The sequence below is a fragment of the Dunckerocampus dactyliophorus genome, chromosome 8 (genome assembly GCF_027744805.1).
Source record: "Dunckerocampus dactyliophorus isolate RoL2022-P2 chromosome 8, RoL_Ddac_1.1, whole genome shotgun sequence".
NCBI lineage: Eukaryota > Metazoa > Chordata > Actinopteri > Syngnathiformes > Syngnathidae > Dunckerocampus > Dunckerocampus dactyliophorus.
Genome location: NC_072826.1, coordinates 28,009,159 through 28,025,555, shown reverse-complemented (window position 1 = coordinate 28,025,555; position 16,397 = coordinate 28,009,159). Strand labels below are relative to the sequence as shown.

Sequence of the window (16,397 nt, the reverse complement as noted above, 5' to 3'; positions counted from 1 at the left end):
GATGAACAGCTTATTTCACTTCAATGCTGGTTTGCAATAAATTGCTTACTCTAAACATTTTTTCTGTCTCACTCCCATTTCTTCTTTTTGCATTTTGAAGCTCTACTGAGAACTGGTGTAGATATGCTATAGAAGTTACAGTATATACATTTCAAGAAAAAACTAAATCTCATCTTTGTGATTTAGGTGAAAAAGAGTATTATTAATAAAAACTTTGGTCGTTTCTCTTTTTTCACATTTTTGCTGGGTTTTTTTTTCCAAATATTTCAAATTTCTTCTTAAATATTTTTCGTAAAGTTTCTTTTTGTAATATTTTGACTTTAATCCCATAATATTTTTTCCCAGCCTAATTTTCTAAATATTACATTTTTTAAATTTTGTTTGGATTGTTTTTTTTTAATTATATTTATTTATTAAATTTTAAAAATTAAATTTTGATTTTAAATTTTCTTCCCCTAATTATGACTTTATTCTCATAACATTATAACTTTTTCTCCAATCAAAGATTCCAAAAATTACAACTTTATTTGTTGTTTTTCATAATATTACAGCATTAAAAAAATAACGTCTTTCCGTAATATTTCAACTTTATGCTACTAAAATGACATTATTTTTTTTTTTTTTTATTTTTTTTTTTATTCTCGTAAAAATGACTCCTTTTATAATATTTTATAATATTTTGAATTTATTCTTGTTAAATTCCTGCTGATTGTTTCATTTTTGTTGTTGGATTTTTCTTCACGTTTTCTTGTTAAATTATATTTTTGGTGCCCCTGACTTAGACCCTCCTGCCGTGTAAAATGTCAATTCTTGCAACTCTTCACCTGGCCTTAACATTTGGATCAGGAGTGTACCTCTTTTGTTTGTGTTGCGCTGCTAAATCTTTTTGCTGAGGTGATTTTTCTTGCTCTTGCAACTTGCTTCCACCTCCCTGAGGATGAAGCAGTGACACCAGCCAGTCATGTTGCACATGAAGCATTTCATTGCGAGAGAGGCTGATTAATCACTTGTGGTTCATTATTAGCATGCAGTTGAGCTCCCCTGACTCTCACCTCCTAACTAGGATTTTTTCTTTGTTTGATCGTTGCCCTGATGGCACAACAAGCACGTCTTTCTTCGCCGGCCCGTAGCAGGAATATCAGTTTTTTATTCACACGGTGAACACCATGCAGGAATGAAGCTGCAGCATCCTGTGCCTTGGTAAGACGGAATTGTGGCGAAAAATCATGGAACGCTACATGGAGGAGGACATGGAGCTGGTGGGGATGGGGCTTCGTGTCTCGGTGTCCCCCATCCAAATAGCTTTTTACATCCTGCTGGTGATGCTGGGCATCCTGGGTAACGCCACTGTGATCGGGGTGATCGGCAAGAGCGTGTACGTGGAGCGCGGCCGGGGACGTAACTCGGACATCATCATCATCAACATGGCCTTGTCCAATCTGCTGGTGTCGGTGATGAGGAACACGCTGCTGGTCATCTCAGACATGGGGCTGGAGGTAGGCGGACGTGTTTTGGCTGTTTTCGCTCTATCGTGCTGTAAACGTGTGCCGTGTCCTCCCTAGTTGTATTCGTCCAAAGAGTGGTGTCAGTTCCTCATGGGCGTGTGGGTGTGGCTGCGTTCGGTCAACGTGTGGTCAACGCTCTTCCTCAGTGCCTTCCACCTCCAGACCTTAAGGCGGGTGGCTCCGACTATCGCTACCCTTCGAGGGCCCCGAGGCGCCCCGAGTGTTCTCCTGCTTAACCTGGCTTTCATCTGGCTGCTCAACTTTGTTTACTCCATTCCTGCTTATATCTTCTCCACCAACGGCAACATGAACAGCACGGAGGTGAGACCTTTTAGGAGAAACACATTCTTATTTGTCCTCGAAATGTGGAAAAAAAATCTTGTATAAATTACCTGTCGCCCACACTTTGTCCATGGTCTTGGATGTTTACAACTTTCAAGGCACACAGAATATTGTGTTCTACGGCTACATCAACATGGAACACACCAAAAGACAGATTAGACTCCCGTCTTTCATCAGGAAAAAAAAGTTTGTTTCTACCTTTTTCCCTTCTTCAGTAATCAGCAGTAGAACACAAGTAAGTTTCAGGAAAATATCAGTTCACAACTAAAAAAGAGATAAAAACAGCTTTTTGTGAAAACATGCATTTCAAGCGCAACTTTCACTTTGACACAAATATGACAGCTCAGATATTTAAACAACTATACCAAAACACAAAAAACAACACAAAAAAGAGGTTGTTTTACATCAAAATGACAATTTCTTCACAAATATAACACCATAAACTATGTACAATTTTCACATTTGCAACTGAACTATGCGTGTGCATGTGTGTGTTCGCGTGTGCGTGCGTGTGCATACATACAAATAACCTTCTGTGCGCTACACTCCTCCACGCTCTTTCACTTCCTCCTTCCTGTCACGTGTGTTTTTTCAGTTCAAGCTGCCAAGCTGTTATCGAATGCACTTCTGCTACCTCGTGGCCATTTTTATGGCTTAAAATTGCTCTGTAGTGAAATGCATTAGTGGAGAGTTGCGTCATTGGTTTTCCTTTAAGCTAGCGGAGTTCAGGGCTACATACTGAAACATCAACGGGTGCGGCGGCCATTTTGTTGCCTATAACCATTTTGTTGTGTTATTAGCGTCAACTTTTCAACTTTTCCCCTTGTGTAACACTGTTTTGATATTTTTCCTTTTTTTAACCATATAATTTTCATATCTTTACCCTTTATTTTTCATTGTTTTATAATTAAAAAAAAAAAATGTTTCAAGTACTCTTTGCTTATTAATGTTTTGAGATCCTGAGATGGGTCAGTGACACTGATTTTCATTTTGTTTTCTTATAGAAAAGGTCCTGATGACAAAAAGTGCCATCTTCCCAAAAACTGCTGTAAAAATATAATATTTTTTTCCACTTAAAAAGTCAGGCTTTTAAAACAAACGCAGCCTGAACTATACATATATCAACTATAACTCATGTTTTTTTTTAAGTCTTTATAGGCCAGCATGTTTACATATTTAAATACATTTAACGAAAAGTAAAGTAAAATCACTTTTGTCTTTACATATACACTCAAATGTACACACCAAAGAAAAAAGTACATTTTTGCTGCATGCTTTGAATGGCGAAAAAGCAGCGCTATATGGTGGACGAATTTAAAAACAAAATAAAAATTGAAAGTAATTATTGTGTCATGTAATGTATTGTATTTGCTGATGTTTAGATTAAACTAGGCTCAAAAATGACATTTCTATATGAGACAAATGGGACATTTTTTTGTTACGAGTAACAAATGTGTCAGTTTTTGTGTGTCTTTGCTATTTTAGGCTATCCATCCATCCATCCATCCATTTTCTATGCCGCTTCTCTTCATTAGGGTCGTGGGGGTATGCTGGAGCCTATCCCAGCTGACCTCGGGAGACAGGCGGGGTACACCCAGGACTGGTCGCCAGGCTACTGTTAATAAAAATACAGTTAAAAAGAAAAAACAGCAACATGTAGTGGATCTGGTGCGACACTGCCCGTCTTTACCACTAAGGTTGCTGTACTTGGTCTCCAATTCCAGACCTTAATGCTGGTGAGCAGCACGACACGCCCCCTGCTGGGCTGTGTGTGGAACTTCCCGTCTTCCTTCAGCGGCCTGTCCTATGCCACCACCTCCATGGTGATCCATGAGACCATCCCCATCATCCTGATGGCCCTCACCAACCTGGGCTCCCTTTACACACTCTACACACACGGCAGGGTGCGCACGTCGGTGCGGAACGCCCCCGTCATCAAGAGAGTGCCGGCTGAGAGACGAGCGGCAAAGGTAAGAAATATTTTTTGGATAGTTACAGTCGTCCCTCGCAATATCGAGGTTCGATTATCGCTCCCTCGCTATATAGCGTTTGGCCAGAAATTAATGAATTATTAAATGATTATTAGTCAAAACATATGTACTGTAAATACAAGTGATATGTAGTATTCTGGCCACTAGGCGGCAGTAATGACACAAAACATTGCAACATTAGCTTACATGACATTACCTTAACAAACATGGCATGTCACACATGATAGAGTGAAAAAAGTTCTCCTCCCATTGTAAGTGGTAAGTTTTTGGGTTTTTTTAAGTGTAGAAGAAGTACATTTGAGGCTGACTGGTTAGCTCACTAGCTTGCCAGCTCGCGGCCGTCTCGTGTCCGTGCGACATAAGACTTGCTTAATGTGGTGTCAACAATGATTAATAGGAGTGTAAAAGTGACTACAGGGGTGTTATTTCATGTCTACGGGGCTCTAATAATGTTAAAAACCGTATTTAGAAGGTAGCAGGTTTTCTATGCTCTACAAAAATATTCAACTTATTAACATTGAATTGATAATGCGGAAATTCATTTATCGCAGTCGGGTCTGGAACCAATTAACCGCTATAAACGAGGGACGACTGTATTGAAAGGGGTCCTATCCTGTTCATTACAGGGGCTTTTCGACTTCGTACGTCTTCGTGCGTCATCCGTACCGACAACGTGTGTCTTTCGTACGTTTTGTTACCGTCAAAATGTGCAAAATGTCCTTTTTTTGTGTCGTGTGCCATGCAGTTTTTAAATGAAACTTTTTATTATTAAGGTAGAAAAAAAGCCCTGTGTGAAAAAGTGATTGCCCCCTGTTAAAACATAACTGTGGTGTATCACACCTGAGTTAAATTTCTCGAGCCACACTCAGGCCTAAATAGGACCTGCCAGACAAAGTGAAGTAGACCAAAAGAGCCTCAAAAGCTAGATATCATGCCGAGATCTAGATAGATACTAGATAGAAACTCAGGAACAAATGAGAAAGAAAGTAATTGAGATCTATCAGTGTGGAAAAGGTTATAAAGCCATTTCTAAAGCTTTGGGACTCTAGCAAACCACTGTGAGAGCCATTATCCACAAATGGCGAAAACATGGAACAGTGGTGAACCTTCCCAGGAGTGGCCGGCCAACCAAAATGACCTCAAGAGCGCAGCGACGACTCATCCAAGAGGTCACAAAAGACCCCACAACAACATCCAAAGAACTGCAGGCCTCACTTGCCTCAGTTAAGGTCAGGGGGCCTCATTCACGAAACGTTCTTACGCACAAATGTGTTCTTAAAGCCTTCTTACGAAGATTTTTGGCATTCACGAAACGTGTTCTTAACTCACAGTTCTTAGATCTGAGAACAAATTCTACGAACGCTCAGGAGGACTCTTACGCACAAGCAAAGCTTGCACTTTCAATGCGCAATCGCCCTCATGATGGATTTTGCAACCTGATCCCAAAAAATGTAGTGCAAATAAAATATCCCAACAACTATTTATCATCAAAACAACTAAAATATACTCCATGGATAAATATACAGAGCCTTTCCAAAAAATTAGAATGTCATGGAAAAGTTGTTTAATTTCCATAATTCCATTCAAAAAGTCAAACTTTCATAGATTATAGATTCAGGGCCCATAATTTAAACGATTTCAAGTGTTTATTTGTTTATTTTTACGTAATTTGGGCTTCCAGCTCATTAAACCCACTAAAACAGGAATTCAAAAAATTTGAATACTGTGAAGAAATCACCATTTAATTCTCAGTTTTTGCAGGAAAAAAAAGAAAGAAATTAGGATTACATCAAACCAATCAAAATATGTTACTTTCAAAACGATATGTCAATCTTCAATACTTGGTTGGGAATCCCTTTGCCTTAATCACTGCCTCGATGCCACGTGGATTGAAGCAATCAGCCTGTGGCATTGCCTGGGAGTTATGGAAGCCCAGATTTCCTTGATGCTTGCTGTCAGCTCTTCTTTGTTGTTGGGTCTGGTGCCCCTCATTTTCCTCTTGAGAATACCCCATAGATTCTCAATGGGGTTTAGGTCCGCTGAGTTGGCTGGCCAGTCAAGCACTGTGATGGCATGGGCATCAAACCAGGTTTTGGTGCTTCTGGCAGTATGGGCAGGGGCCAGGTCCTGCTGGAAGATGAAATCTGCATCTCCATACAGATCCTCTAAAACATTCTGGTAGACTGTAGCGGTGACCTTGGATTTAAGAAAGCAGAGTTTACCAACACCTGCACCGGACATTGCACCCCACATCATGACGGACTGTGGATATTTCACACTGGACCTCAGGCAGCTTGGGTTCTGTTCCTCACCCGTCTTCCTCCAAACCCTTGGACCTTGATTCCCAAATGAAAGGCACACTTTACTTTCATCGGAAAAGAGGACCTTGGACCACTGGCCAACAGTCCAGTCCTTCTTCTCCTTGGCCCAGTGGAGACGCTTCCTACGTTGGCTCAGGTTCAGAAGTGGCTTGACCCGAGGAACCCCACAGTTGTAGCCCATCTCCCGGATGCGTCTGAATGTGGTGGTTTTTGAAGCTGTGACTCCCGCCTCATTCCACTCTTTCTGGATCTCTGCCAGATTCTTGAATCTTCCCTGTTTGATAATCCGCTGAAGCCCACGGTCATCTCTTTTGCTGGTGCATCTTCTCCTGCCACATTTTGCCCTTCCTCTAGACTTTCCATTGATATGCTTGGACACAGCACTCTGTGAACAACCAGCCTCCTTAGCTATGAACTTTTGTGGCTTACCCATCCTATGGAGGGTATCAATGATGGTCTTCTGGCCAGTTGTCATGTCTGCAGTCTTCCCCATATTGAACCCAACTGAGACAATTGAACCAAACTGAAGCAATTTAATGACACCTGGGGAAGCCTGTGCAGGTGATTTGACTTTAGTAGATGATTAGTGTGTGACACTCAGTTTAAAACATTCATGCCCTGCAAAATTTGGGCTGATTTCTTCACAGTATTCTAATTTTTTGAATTCCTGTTTTCGTGGGTTTAATGAGCTGGAAGCCCAAATAATGTAAAAGTAAACAAATAAGTACTTGAAATCGTTTAAATTGTGGCTCTGAATCTATAATCTATGAAAGTTTAACTTTTTGAATGGAATTATGGAAATTAAACAACTTTTCCATGACATTCTAAATTTTTGGAAAGGGTCTGTATATTCAAATCCCAGTTCATCAAAAAAAAAAGTAGCTGGCTGGACGTGTGCTGCACAGAGAGAGAATGTAAAGGGACCATGTAGATTTATTTGCTGAAAGCCACGAATATTTGATGTCCCGCTTCAGGCTTCAGGCTTCCCTCTCTGTTCTTGCAGGTGTGCAGGATCATCAGAATAACATCACAATGAAACGTGGTGTGTCTATTGCACACGTAGCACCCCCAGATAACGACATGCGCCCCCAGCCACGTCTTGAGCCAGAGCACGGGGCTGCTGTATTAATTAGGCAGCGTCTAATCAAATGTAACCACAGAAAAAATACATTGTCACACACAAACTATGTATTTTGACTTTATTTTTCCATCATGATTGTGTAAATATTTTCTAGAGTTTCCGAAATGGTTTGGTTTCTGATTGATGGCCCGCCTCCCGTTTCCTCCAGATCCCTCCGGTGCAGTCCAATCTTTTTTTTTACTCTGATTTTAAGTCAAAACACTTCTTTTTAACCTCTGCGGTGGTGCGTTTCTCCGTGGAAACGGCATTTATGTTTCCTGCAATGGTGCTCCATGCCGACTCTTTTTGGATGGCCTGATGACCGGCGGATACACGTGAAAATAAGGTGGTCTTGTGTTCGGTCACTCCTTGTAAAAGCACCTCTATTTCAGTAGAATTGAAGCTTTTTTTCGTTTGTTGTCCAGCTGCTCCTCAGTCTTGCCCTTGCGCGTTGCCATCTCCGCCTCCAGCTGCCTGTTGCGCACGGCACATTTTTGACCTTATATAGGAAATAATAGGCGGTGACCTATGCAACTTAGGGCTCACATGCACGGGCATCGCAGTTGGCATTCATCAACCTAAGAACACCGGTGCGAACGATTATCCCTACTTAAGAACGTGTTGTGAATGTGGCGCAGTTTCCAACCCACGCCTTCTTAAGTACACTTCTTAAGAAGCTCAGTGTTCATGGTTCCACCATAAGAAAGACACTGGGCACAAACAGCCTGCATGGCAGAGTTCCAAGACCAAAACCACTGCTGAACAAAAAGAACATTAAGACTCGTCTCTGTTTTGCCAGAAGACATCTTGATGATCCCCAAGACCTTTGGGAAAATGACGAGACAAAAGTTGAACTTTTTGTGTGTCCCATTACATCTGGGGTAACACTTGAGAAAAAGAACATCATACCAACAGTAAAATATGGTGGTGGTAGTGTGATGGCCTGGGGCTGTTTTGCTGCTTCAGGACCTGGAAGACTTGCTGTGATAAATGGAAGCATGAATTCTGCTGAAGGAGAATGTCCGGCCATCTGTTGGTGACCTGAAAGCAACTTGGGTTGTGCAGCAGGACAATGATCCAAAACACACCAGCACGTCCACCTCTGAATGGCTGAAGACTTTGGAGTGGCCTAGTCCAAGTCCTGACCTGAATCCTATTGAGATGCTGTGGCATGACCTTAAAAAGGCGCTTCATGCTGGAAAAGCCTCCAATGTGGCTGAATGACAACAATTCTGCAAAGATGAGTGGGCCAAAATTCCTCCACAGCGCTGTAAGAGACTTGGGCAAACACTTTTTCACACCACTGTTCATAATTCTTACATAACAAAAATACACTTTCTGGCTGCTATTTTCAAGAAAAAGCGAGCAACCGTAGGTTCCCGAGGCGCCTCCATACATGGCTCCACACACATTCATTGATATCGTGTATACCAGCGCCATTATTATGGCTTGAATCATTGGGATGTTCCTGTGCAGGTGATCCTTGCCCTCATCATGCTCTTCATCGTGTCATGGGGCACCAGCATCATCTCCGTCAACTACTTCAACTACAACCGCGGCTCCTCGGCAGAGTTCCTCCTGGTCATCGCTCGCTTTGCCAACATCATCTTCATCGCCATGTCGCCCATGGTGCTGGCGGTGGGCCACCGCCGGCTGCGCTCCTTCATTAAGTCTGTGCTCTCTCACTGACGGACAACCGCAGGTGCACCTCGCCCGCATGCTGCCAATCACTGGGCACAACATTAGGTACACCTCCCATACAAGAGTCCAAAGTTGCAAAGATAATCATGCTCAGTTTTGGTGAAAGAGGTATTTATTTGTTTATTTTCATCATTTATTTATTATACTATTTCTTTGTTTTCTGCAAACTACAGCGAGCACAAATATTTGTGCAGCATAAAAATATGATTAAATATAATAAATACCTCTCTGAAAGTGTCAGTGCAGACTGAGGATTTTGAATTTTTGCAGCTCTTGTCTTGGCTCCTGGAGTAGGTGTACCTAATATTGTGGCCCCACATCACATCAGCCTTCAGGTTGAAGCCCTGATATCAATTTTGTTGGTGTAGTGTTGACTTTGCATTGGAAGTTGCAACACCCCTATTATTATTCATTCCTATTCATTATTAGTAATATTAATAATTATTATTATGTTATTAATTATTAATTATTGCTGTTAATGTTAATTTATAATATGAATGGTTATTATTAATTACCAATAATAAATAGTAATTATGCTGAAGAGTATTGTTTTATTATTTGCTATTAATTTCTGTATTGATTATTATGTATTGTACTTATTAATATTAGAAATATGTATATAGCAAATTTCATTCTGATTTCTGATGGTTTGGGATTGTAGGAAATTATAAAGTTTAATAAAATGTAATTAAATAAAATTAAATTAAATTAGTGTCTTTGAGTACCCTGAAAAGTGATTTATTGATCAAAATGTATTATTATACTTCTCATTTTTATTATAAATGTTCAATTTCATTTCATTTTCATCAAAATTAATTAAAAATTGAAAAACTAAAGGGCATTTGGCTACCCTTAATTAATCATTTTTATTGTTATTTTTTCTGAATGTTCTGAACTCCTGTTTCCATGCCAGCGTTGTATTGTGCATATATGTCCCGTCCCGTAGCTGACATGTTTTTTTTTTACTCTTCTTTAGCCTGCAAACCAATCGCGACTGAACCAACAGCGCCCCTGCTGGTTGCAGCCAAGTAGTGCGCTCCATGTTGCCTCAATTGCTTCAATCAGTGCTGCATAATTGACTTAATTCTCTCTGAAAACACCAGCAAGGCCACTGAATTGGACATTTTGACCAATAGTTTCTTTTTTTCATGATAAAGATTTACAATTGATCCATTTAAAAGTGTGTACTTGATCCAGAATGCTCTAACTCTCTCTTCTGTCTTTGTGATTCCTCTGCTTGTGAACGACAAAAACGGTCTGTTTGTCCTTCTTCCCTTCAGCCTGTGGTGACTTAGTGTCTGCACGGCGCCACTGAAGAACTTTGGACCAGCCCATGACCATGCCCCCGATCCTCTTCCTCAGTTTGCTGTGCCCCAGGGCCACCACCATGGGACAGAAGCCCACAAAAAGTGAGGCGGAGAAGTGGGCCACGGTCAGCAGGCCCTCGGCGTGGTGCCCTCCGTCGTGGTTGTAGTAGGTCACGGCGGCCACCTGCAGCACCCAGCAGACCACAAAGAGCGACACCATCAGCATGATGACGTGAGCCGCCTTGCGCTCGGAGGACACATGCTTGTCCAGCTCGCCGTGTTCCCCCGCCGCCGTCACCGCCCTGATGTGCTTGGCCAGAGAGTGGAGGGTGGCCAAGTTGGTGCCCACCATCAGCAGCAGGGGCAACACCTCATTCAGAGCCAGCGAGGCGGAGGCGAACGCTGCCCCCTGCTGGCTGGAGGGGAACTCCCAAATGCAGCCCAGCAGAGGCCGGGTGGTGCAGCTGATCACCATCAGTTCCACGGTGGCGTTGCCGTGCACGTGGGTGCTGTAGACCAGAGCCGGGGTAGAGAAAGCCAGGTTGGCGCCCCACACCACCCCCAGGAGGATCCACACTCGACGCCTCTCCTGCTGCTGGGCCAGGGGTCCGAAGGTGACGTGCTGCCGCCTGAGGGTGGTGCAGTGGAAGATGCTGAGCGTCAGCGTCACCCAGCAACCCACCGCTCGCCACCACACCCACAGCAGCATGAAGACCCGACACCAGCCCGGAGACAGACTCACATCCAAGCCCAAGTCGGAGACGAAGATGGGCACGGTACGGAAAAGCGAGGTGAGGAGGTTGGCCAGTGACAGATGCACCAAGATCGTGTCCGAGGGGGGGAGTCTCCTAGATGGACTCTCGGTGGAAGCCTGGACCACCTGTGAGGAAGATGAGGAGGATCAGGACAACCACTCACCTCAACACGATGCTCATGTGTCTCTCACCACATAGATGACCAGGATGTTTCCCAGAATGCCACAAAACACCAGCAGCCCAAACAGAATGGCGTCTACGGTGAGGGCGGCCGACATGGCCTCACGTGCGTGGTGGCATTGTTGGCTCGCTGTGTTCTCTCGTGGAGGCAGCTGGTGTCCTTTTATACGCGCACACATCATTTCATCCTCGCTGACAAGCCTCAAGGTTCATTACTTTTGGCAGAGGTAGACATTTTCCACCGTCTCGCTCTGCCTCACCCATCAGTCATCAGCTATCGCAGCTTTGACTTACAGTCGGAGCTCAATTGTGGCGCCCCCTATGGGTTGTGGTGAAAATGCTTTGGAAGACTTGCTAGCACACAAGTAATACAGATATCCTCATATTTGTGTCATCATTAGACACATGCTCAGTGACTAATGGACTGGAGTGCCACAAGATTAAAACGTGACAGGTCTCATGAGGTCTGGGATGATAATTCATTCATTCATTTATCACCCATTAAATGAAAATGAACTCCATAATTTTGCCGGCCTCAATATATTGCCGTGTGCATGCATGGCTGTTTTCCTCGTTTCTGGCAGGAAGAGGGTTCACTCTGTGCATTGGTTTCAGCACCTTGACACGTTTGTTCCATAGAACAACAGCATGAACGGAGTGAGCCCTTTTGTCAGTCACACAGTCTCTTTGTCTTGGTGGGTGGAGGCGGAGACGCCAGTATACACACAGAGTGCAGAAGAGTGTCACGTAGTAGAAATGAAATGAGTAGATGGCAATGTATTGTCATATTTTGGATATTTTTTCATTGTACTTTTCTTAGAAGTCGAAATCTCATCTCGCAGACCCGTCTTGTCTCGTGACACTCCCGCCCATGCCCCTGCAAAGACATTTTGCTTGATGGCGGCCATGTTTTTCAACCAATCTCGCTCAAAGTTTACACACATGTGCTTGTCAGTCCCCTAAAGGTGTGTACCAATTTTTGTGGCGATTCAGCTGAAAGCCCTAAAGTTACAGCACGTTGTTTCGTAGAGCGTGTTAAGCTGTGTGAGAAATGTCAAGTCCATTCCACTTATGGGGCGTAAAAACAGCGCCACCATGTGGTGTATTTGTCAGAAAAATAACAACACAGGCAGCACAGTAGGGGCGCACGTTCTGGCAAATTTTTAGCCGTTTGTGTGCAGCGGTTCCCTCCGGAGAAGAGTTAGATTACACCAAGGGTGTCCAAACTTTTCCCTTAACCATTTGGATGCTTATAGCTGACAGACAATAAAAATCCAAATTCAGTGTCTCATAAAATGGGCAAAATAGTTGAATACAGTCTTCTGGGGCCCCCAGCGAATGACGAAAAACTAAGGAGTAATCGATGCGCCCAGACTATTGTCTATTATTATTGTCTTTTGACACACGGCTCGCTCCTCCCCCTCCAAACCCTCCTGCTAGATTGAGGTTGGCGTTCTCCTCTGATTCTGGATCAACTGGGGCAATAAAAGTGGCTGTTTTAATCACATTCCTCCCTTGTTTATATATATTAAATGGAATACTTTCATAGTTAAACGTATACGTACGCACCACTAACAAATGATCATGTAAGATGAACAGATGGAATCGAATGTAGGCAGTCACAGTGAACAACTATGGTGCGTTCAAGGACCGCCGAACAAAGTGCGAAATCTCAACACAAAAAGAGCATAATGAGTGAAGCGTAAAGACATAAACACGTACAAAAGGTGGGCTTGCTTAACAGTGGTGTACTTTTGACCTGTGTTATCATGCGTATCATGAATGATTACCAACTTAGCGTGAATGAGAATGTGAAACGGCTGATTTTCAGAGGAAAAAAGCGAAAGTAAAAGTCATAGCGTTGCACACTTTTTCTTGTTACATTACATTGGTCTTTTTTCGGCTTTTGCTTGTATAATTCTATGTTTAGAATGTGCCGCGTGCCCCCGGGCCGCGCTTTGGACACCCCCGGCTAATACAGACCACGCATTTTTACTAGTAACTTTGCCTGCTCCAATTAAAGAGCTCATACAAATTACAACAGAGTAACATACTGATTAAGTAACCCTTCTCTTATCCTTCTTTATCCCCTGTTAAGTTCACTGAGGTCATTTTTTTCATGGTTAATATCTCCCTGAAGCCGCAGCTCGTGAGGTCTCCCATGTGACCCACTGCTGCTGAGGAGCAGTTTTCCGTTTATTCGTCAGCAATTTATCCCGTCGTCTCTTGGTGCTAATTGTTTGCTGCCTTTTACCACGTATCTCTCCCGGGATCTCCTTAAAAAAAAAAAAAAAAAGCTTCCCCGTGTGTGCTGTGCTAGTTAGAGGTTGGCGACGCCACAAATTTCGGTATCCATCCGATATCAAGTAAATACAGGGCCAATATGGCTGATACTGAAACTTTTTACGTGGACATTTTTCAGAAGGATTCGCTAACATCTGACCCAAATCCCCCCAAAATGGCAGCGCTAACAATGTTGACAGCTAGCATGCTAACAGCTAGCAAGAAGCATGAGGACGTACGCTAATAACACATATTAAATAATTTAATTATCTGAAAAAAGGAACTATTAAAACACATTTTTTTAAATACCATTAGTATAGACCGTGGTATCGATATACTCACATGAGTATCGATTCGGTATCCATGATTCTCATAAAGAATTGATACAAATTACTGTAAATTCCGGCGTACAAGCCGCACACACTAAATTTAGAGAGAAAAACAGATTTGCTCAAGCCACACATGTCTTGGTCATAAAACGGCATATTGTGGCACACGAGGCCGTGAGGACACAGGAGCTACTCATGACCTATGAAAAAACTACTCATGACCTATGAAAAAGCTACTCATGACCTATGAAAAAACTACTCATGACCTATGAAAAAACTCACGAGCTTGTCAACCCATTGTAGGAGGTCCTTACTCCTTACTGTCATCTTACGAAGAACGCTGAAATCATCACACAGCAACTTAACACTCATAATGTACCTAAGAAATATACAATACAAGTACTAATACGAGTTTAAAATTAAACAACTGTTTTAACTTTTTCCCATAATGCATTTAGTCCCAGCAAAGCATTTCATTGCTTATTCCTGCTGGGGCGCTGCAAGGATGTCAGCCTCCATCTGGGCTCCTCTGGCTCCCTCTGATGGACACAGGCAGCATTGTTTCCAAGTGCTCTGTTTTCCGTGGAGTTATATGCACAAATGGCGAAAATGGTCCTATATCGCGATGTTAACCACTCGTCAAAAGTAAGTTAACCAGTGTGAAACGCAAATAACATGAAATGTCTTGCATATGCTATGTTTGAAAAGCAGAAAAGCAAACGTATGCGTAAAACATCTGTTTTACATCCGTCATGGTGTCAAAAAACGGTGAAAAAAACAGAAAATGACATAACTGCACAGCAAAATAACGGTAGTGAAACGTTAAAAACAGCGAAACAAAGGGACAAGGGACACATATGCTCACTTGTCACAAAAAAGTTCAACGGTAAAACGCTTGACAAAAGGCAAAATGGGGCATTTTGACTTGTCACACATTCTCCATTGCATTATAATAATGACACTTTATTCCTGGTGTTGTCTTAGAAGGCGTCCTGAAACTTCTGACTGGTAGTTTATGATGTGATTTTGCTCATAAGGGAAAAGAGAAGGCTGCCACATACACCTATCATTTGCATGTTCACACCTAAACCAGCCACCCCCGGCACACGGGGGCTTGGATCGCTTCCTCGGCAAAATAATCGCCTCCGGTGAGAATTTGGAGCTGGGAGAGGTGTCCATTCGTGGCGACCGCTTGCCAAAACGGGCACGCCGCCACTTTCTGTGAAGCCCAGTGGCGACCAGAACTGGTTTGCCAGGACGGGTTTTGGAGGCTGTTAAGCAAAAAGTGACGAGATGTCAGCAGTCAATAAGAATAAGACATTCGTGAGGAAGCATGCAGAAAACTCATTTGACTGAAATGACAAGTGTGTGTTGCTACTGATGTTGGATAATAGTTGTTATGCACTGGATAAAAATAAGTGTGTTTTAACATACTGAACTTTAAAGGGTGATGCTTCCAATAATATAAGTTCATATTGGATTCAAACATTGACTCATTCCAAGTGTTAAAAAAATATCTAACATTTTTACAGCAGTTTTTGGGAAGCGGCCTTTGTCACGAGAACCTCGAGGTTTTCCGTTTTCTTTTTTAAACACTTGCAAAGCTGTAGAATTATGCATGAAAATCAATGATGCTCTCAACCACACCTCAGGACAATAAGCATCTAATAAGGAAATATTAAACTACATTTTATGGAAATTATTTTGGATTTGTCCAATTAAAAAAAAAGGTGTCACTGTAAATAAATAAAATAAAATAAAATGCTGGCCATTAATGGGTTAATTCCCAAAATGTAATTAGCACAGTGGAACCTTGGTTTCCCTACGTCCCTTTTTTTATTGTAGGGTTCTGTTTTCGACGCAGATTATTGCAAAAAAATATGTCTCGGCTTTCACACACACACTAATCATAAAGGCAAACAGTGCGTCTAACAAACTAGTCCCCCGGAATCGTGTGTCCAAACACAGAATCCACACTTTGGTGACTCAGTTTCTGTGACGAATGGATAGTCGCTCGTTTACAGTTGGGACACGATAGACACGATAGATTCCGGCCAGGGAATCCTTTATTAACTCATTCAATCCCAGCCATTTTTCAAAAGACAACCCCTTCAGTCGCGGCCGTTTTAGACTGATCTTTCCAGGCACACAGAATGTTGCGGTGTATGGCTACATCAACATGGAACCTACCAAAACAAGGATTAGACTCCTGTCTTTCATCTGAAAAAAAAAGTTTCTTTCTACCTTTTTCCGTTCTTTAGTAATCCGCAGTAGAACATGGGTGAGTTTCAGGAAAATACAAGTTCCCAATTGGAAAAGGGAGAAAAACAGCTTTTTTGTGAGAGCTGAAATATCTAAATTTGACTTGATTTGAAACATTTATTTCATTCAAGAAAGAAGAAAACAAACAAACAGTATTAAAACAATATGACATTCACGCAGATGGTTACACATGTCCTCGATTACAACTCAACCAATGCCATTTCCCACAATAAAAATAACCATAAAACGACAGCCCATCATAACTAAGATATTTCATATTTCCTCAACAGACTCATTTTAA

General features: G+C 42.2%; 2 protein-coding genes across 2 annotated transcripts; one reads left to right on the top strand and one right to left on the bottom strand.

Moving 5' to 3' along the window:
• The first annotated feature begins 701 nt into the window (after window positions 1-701).
• On the top strand, window positions 702-8,968 carry LOC129186411 (olfactory receptor class A-like protein 4). Its single transcript, XM_054784669.1, has 4 exons — window positions 702-1,496; window positions 1,563-1,826; window positions 3,572-3,817; window positions 8,756-8,968. Exons 1-4 carry the CDS (start codon window positions 1,227-1,229, stop codon window positions 8,966-8,968), a joined length of 993 nt encoding a protein of 330 aa, XP_054640644.1. The 5' UTR covers window positions 702-1,226.
• A 1,215-nt stretch (window positions 8,969-10,183) lies between these two features.
• On the bottom strand, window positions 10,184-11,320 carry LOC129186277 (olfactory receptor class A-like protein 4). The gene is made up of 2 exons (XM_054784368.1): window positions 11,234-11,320; window positions 10,184-11,167 (listed from the first exon to the last, which is right to left on the bottom strand). The coding sequence occupies exons 1-2, from the start codon at window positions 11,318-11,320 to the stop codon at window positions 10,184-10,186; spliced, it is 1,071 nt and encodes a 356-aa protein (XP_054640343.1).
• Between the last annotated feature and the right edge of the window lie 5,077 nt (window positions 11,321-16,397).